This window comes from Cyprinodon variegatus, unplaced genomic scaffold (assembly GCF_000732505.1).
Source record: "Cyprinodon variegatus isolate N-32 unplaced genomic scaffold, C_variegatus-1.0 Scaffold981, whole genome shotgun sequence".
In the NCBI taxonomy this organism is placed as follows: domain Eukaryota; kingdom Metazoa; phylum Chordata; class Actinopteri; order Cyprinodontiformes; family Cyprinodontidae; genus Cyprinodon; species Cyprinodon variegatus.
Window position 1 is genome coordinate 114,627 of NW_015151434.1, and position 4,788 is coordinate 119,414.

General features: G+C 37.5%; 1 protein-coding gene across 1 annotated transcript in view; it reads left to right on the forward strand.

Annotated features, from left to right (window-relative positions):
* LOC107100516 (NACHT, LRR and PYD domains-containing protein 12-like) overlaps positions 1-4,788 on the forward strand; it is a 90,357-nt gene that overhangs the window by 20,479 nt on the left and 65,090 nt on the right. The window contains exons 5-6 of the mRNA XM_015399031.1: positions 3,311-3,389; positions 3,517-3,760. Of these exons, the coding sequence (XP_015254517.1) occupies positions 3,311-3,389; positions 3,517-3,760 (323 nt within the window). The remainder of the gene's footprint in view (positions 1-3,310; positions 3,390-3,516; positions 3,761-4,788) is intronic.

Genomic DNA, 4,788 nt, shown 5'->3' on the forward strand with positions numbered 1-4,788 from the left:
TATTGTTTGTGGAAAACCTTCTCTTTTGTTCAGTTTGTTACATTATGTGAGAAATGAGCACAATTATTCAACCAGGCAAGCAGCTTCTGGTCATTTGACTCGACCCATTCCGAGAACAGAAGCAGTGTGCAGGTCTGTGCTGTTCAGAGCTGTGACTCTGTGCAACAAACTGCCTCATAACATCTCGACTGCTACTTCGAAAGGTGCATTTCAAACACTTTTAATAAAACACTGTTGATAGCCTTAATATATGAATATTTGTGTAACATATTGTACTGTAATGTGATATAATTTGAAATGTATCGTGGTTCTTATGATGTGATCATTTGAAATGTTATATGTATCTGTACAATTTTAAAGGGACCCCAGGAAGAGTAGCTGTCAAATTACTGACAGCTAATGGGGATCCAAATAAATAAACAAATAAACAAATAAACCTCTATTCTATTATTAGTGCCTCTACAATTAGAATAAGTATAAAATGAGCAATGAATACACTATAGATCACTGTAGTGCCACCAAACTTGTAGGATACATAGATAAGCTCATCTGGATCATATTACAACTCTTATTATAAGCATATAATAGTGAATTATTACACTATAGATCATTGTAGTGCCTCCAAACATACATAACCTCATCTAGTTCACACTACAAAATGTTATTATAAGAATATAAAAGCCAATAATTACTTATGACTTAGATTTATTTTGTCATTTTGTATACACAAGTGTAAACAAAAAGAAATTTCGTTTAGAACAGCTCTAGACAATTTCATGTTTTAAAGTGCAGCCTGAAAACTAATGAATACCTTAAAAATAGTAATATAAACATATGACTGTATATTTACAATTCTAACATTCTTTTTTTTCCTTACTTTAGGAAGATAGGCCAAACTGTATTTTTGGAGATTTACTCGTTGTTATTATAAGCATTTAATAGCCAATAATTACACTATAGATCATTGTAGTGCCACAAAACTTGTAGCACACATAGATAACCTCATCTAGTTCATACTACTCTCTTACTCTGGGAAAATGTGCTAAACTCTATTTTTTAAAGATTTTTTCATTATTATTACAAGCAGGCCAGATGTGCAATCTCTGCAACAGGAACCAAAGCACTGAGCGTTGTGTGCACTGCACAAAGTATACCTGTCACAAATACAGGAAGGACTCACCTTGGGTTTGTAAAAGCTGCTAAATGGGACAATTGTAGCTTCATATGTAGTGCTTTTCCTTGGGTGAAATAAATGTTACTGCTATACTGAAATCATAGTGTTTGTCATTCTCTAAGCTGAAATGTTGAATGACATGAAAAGGTGAGAACAGACAAAATACAACTATTCTCTAAGTTGTTCTTTCTTTCACATAGTGAGCTTTTCAAAAATATAAATGAGTCTGTTGGTGAATGGACAATATAAATAGTCTCTGCCTTGCCTTGTTGGAAAAGCATGGTTATGACCTGTTCTCAGCTCAGGAACTAGCACCCGTATGATATCTGGTTGTTCAATAGGTTTGCCTAAATAAAAAATTTAGATATGACTTATCAAGCTATTCCTGCAAAAAGGTCTGATGTTTCAGGGGAAGGTAATGAAAAGTGTTTTGAGCATGCTCTTGTTCTGATAGCAGTTTGTTTCAGCCTTTATCCAGTCTCATGTAGAAGGGCTGGTCATATCACAGGTTATTAGCATTACAACAAGGACACTTAGCAAGGTAGAGTGAATACACAAACTTGAAGAGGGGAGGGGCCCTTGCAGGAAAACTGGAATTCTCCAGGACATCTAGTGTTAAATACATTATTAGACTAAGACTGAATTCAGGCTTTTTCCTTCAGAATCCAACAGAACCTCAAACCAGAACCTAGCTGTGTGTCCTTAAAGGGTTAAAGGGTCGTAGTATTTATTTTAGATCAGACTAACCTCCAGATGTAAACAGTTGAGCTCTGTCTAAATGTTTTGTTAGAAACTAAACTGATTCAGTTTGAAATGTTTTTAATTCCACATTTTTCTTCCTTTTAATGAAACTGTTTGCTTCTTCTGGATGTTTTTTCCACTAATTCAGTCTCCAGTGGGTTCAGGGTAAACATTGTTTGAGGTGTTTCTAAGTGTGTGTAGCTCACCTGTTGGTCCAGCAGGGGTCAGGCTGATTTCAGTTGAAGTCATAATTCAGGTGAATAATTTTATAGAAATATTTAAGCACAGAATAGATTTTTTCCATTTCTGAGTCTAGTGGATTGTTTTACTGCTGATTTAGTTTGTGTTTCCTACATGTTTCTCACTCAGTTTTAGTTCATATATTGATTCAGATGACTTTTAAACAGAATAACTCTAAGGAAGCAACACAAACAATAGATAGAAATGCGCAAATAAAATGTTTAACTGGTGATGAAAATATGGAGCAAAAAAAAATTATAATTTACCTTTAGAAATACCTAAACTTCCCTTTCAGCAGCCTGTTTTCATTGTATTTAATTTATTTTTGCTTCAATCTGAAACTGAAATATAAAAGAAATTAAATTTGTAAATAAAAAACTGTCCATGAATCCTCCTATTAGCTCTCTGCAGATGTTGGACCATGTTTATCATGAAGCAAATAGATTCATTTTAGGAAGTAAACCTCTAACCTTCCTTTGGATGTTTTTCTGTCTGATTAACTTGCCTTAATTGTTCTCACACAGGCTGCTGCTCTGGAATATTTTCATGAACTAATCAGGAATTGGTTTATTAATTGTGTCTCCAGCTTCCTGTCAGTCATTGAAACAGAGCAGCTGCAGCCTCTGATCACAGACTAGGATTAGATTTACTGATCCTTCAGTAAAGTTAGAGAGGGAAGGTTGATGAGAAGACATTTTTCTAACACACACACAGTTTTGTTAAAAACACACTTTTCTTTAAATGAGACCTAATGTGGCAGTAAAATGTATTGGTATAGGTGAAAAAAATTATATAAAAATGATGCAAAGCAATAAAAGTACTGACATAGGACATTGTTGATCTAACAAAGACAAGTTTTAGATGAAATTCAAATGTCCACAAATGAAGCTCTGGTGAACAATCTGCTCCAACTTCCTCTGGATGTTCAGTTTTAAAGTTCTCAGTAAATGGAACAACTGAACTCATGGAACTCTGAGAAATCAGTCGTGCTTTGATACAGTTACCATGGCAACTCAAAATGCTCAGGTAGGAGCTTCTTTTTTGGTGACAGGTATCCCCATTTTTAGCTTTTGGAGCAGGACACCATAAGACCTTGTTCTTTGTCTGGTTCTTGTTCTACAGAATGTGAGTTAATGCTTCCTGGTTCCTCCACAGAGGGAACCAGCAGAATTCAGAGGTTCCCAGTGGTCCATCTGCCCAGCAGCATCAAACCCAGCTGGACTCTATATTTATGGTCTGTACATGAACTACAACTACTTCTCCATAGGTTCTGTTCACAGTCATCTCCATGCTGCACTTTGTAGACCAGAGGACTGTCAGTCTGTCCAACATGGATCTGATGTTTGGCTCCATGATCTCAGTCTGATGTGTCCTTCATTTATTGTTCTGTTCAGCTGCTGGAGGAAAACATAATTTGTTTTGTGAAGAACGAGCTGAAGAAGATCCAGAAGATTCTGAGTGCAGATGATCCAGAAGGCTTGGAGAGTCAGTGGGAGGATGAGAAGGATGAAGAGCAGAGGAGGAGCACAGAGGCTTTGGTGAAGATCGCCCTGAACTTCCTGAGGAGGATGAAGCAGGAGGAGCTGGCTGATCGTCTGCAGAGCAGTAAGAGGATTTCTATAAAGGTTTAACCTGATGGATAAATGATGAATGTATTATAGTCAGTAGAGCAGGAAGAACAGATGATCTATTGACAGGAATAATTTCAGTGCTAAAGATTTCTCTGTTGCTTCAGTACGTTTGTCCTCAGTTCAACCTAAACTTAAATCCAGTCTGAAGAAGAGGTTCCAGTCTGTGTTTGAGGGGATCGCTAAAGCAGGAAGTCCAACCCTTCTGAACCAGATCTACACAGAGCTCTACATCACAGAGGGAGGGACTGGGGGGGTCAATGATGAACATGAGGTCAGACAGATTGAAACAGCATCCAGGAAAACACACAGACCAGAAACAACAAGAAGACATCTTTAGAGGCCCTACTGGAAGAGATCAGCCAATCAGAACAGTGATGACTAAGGCAGTGGCTGGCATTGGGAAAACAGTCTTTGATCCGCAAAGGGGGTAACTCTATAAACAAGATGCACCAGAACACAGGATGGTCTACAATATTTTATTTTACAATTTCATTAAAACATTTCTTTGTGTTAAAACATGGCTTTAGGCCAAGGATCATAGGAAATGAGGGCAATTCAAATTATTCCAAAAAAAAAATAAATTAACAAACAAAACAACACTTTAAACAGTGGAACAAATTGTCATTGTCCAATTTCATATGCCCTTCAATGGGGCCAGAGGAGTCATGCCCCGATCGCTCAGCCTGTCCAAGCAGCAGTAGGTTTTGTTGGGAGCGGCCCAAACAAACACTGTCAAAACAAGACAGCTGAGCGTCCAAAGCACTGCGGCTCCAAGACAACCCTAAACCAGAAACCCATTAGAAAAGCTGTAGATTCAGGTAAAGTAAATTAAAATCTAAACAGGTAGCTCACCCAGGAGTGGAAACACAGCCTAAACAGGGAAAAAAGCGGACCAGCAGGTTAGGACTAGATGGAAGCCACACAAAGCAACCCCTCTAACTATAAGCTTGATCAAAAAGGAAAGTTTTAAGCCTAGCCTTAAAAGTAGACAGGGTGTCTGCC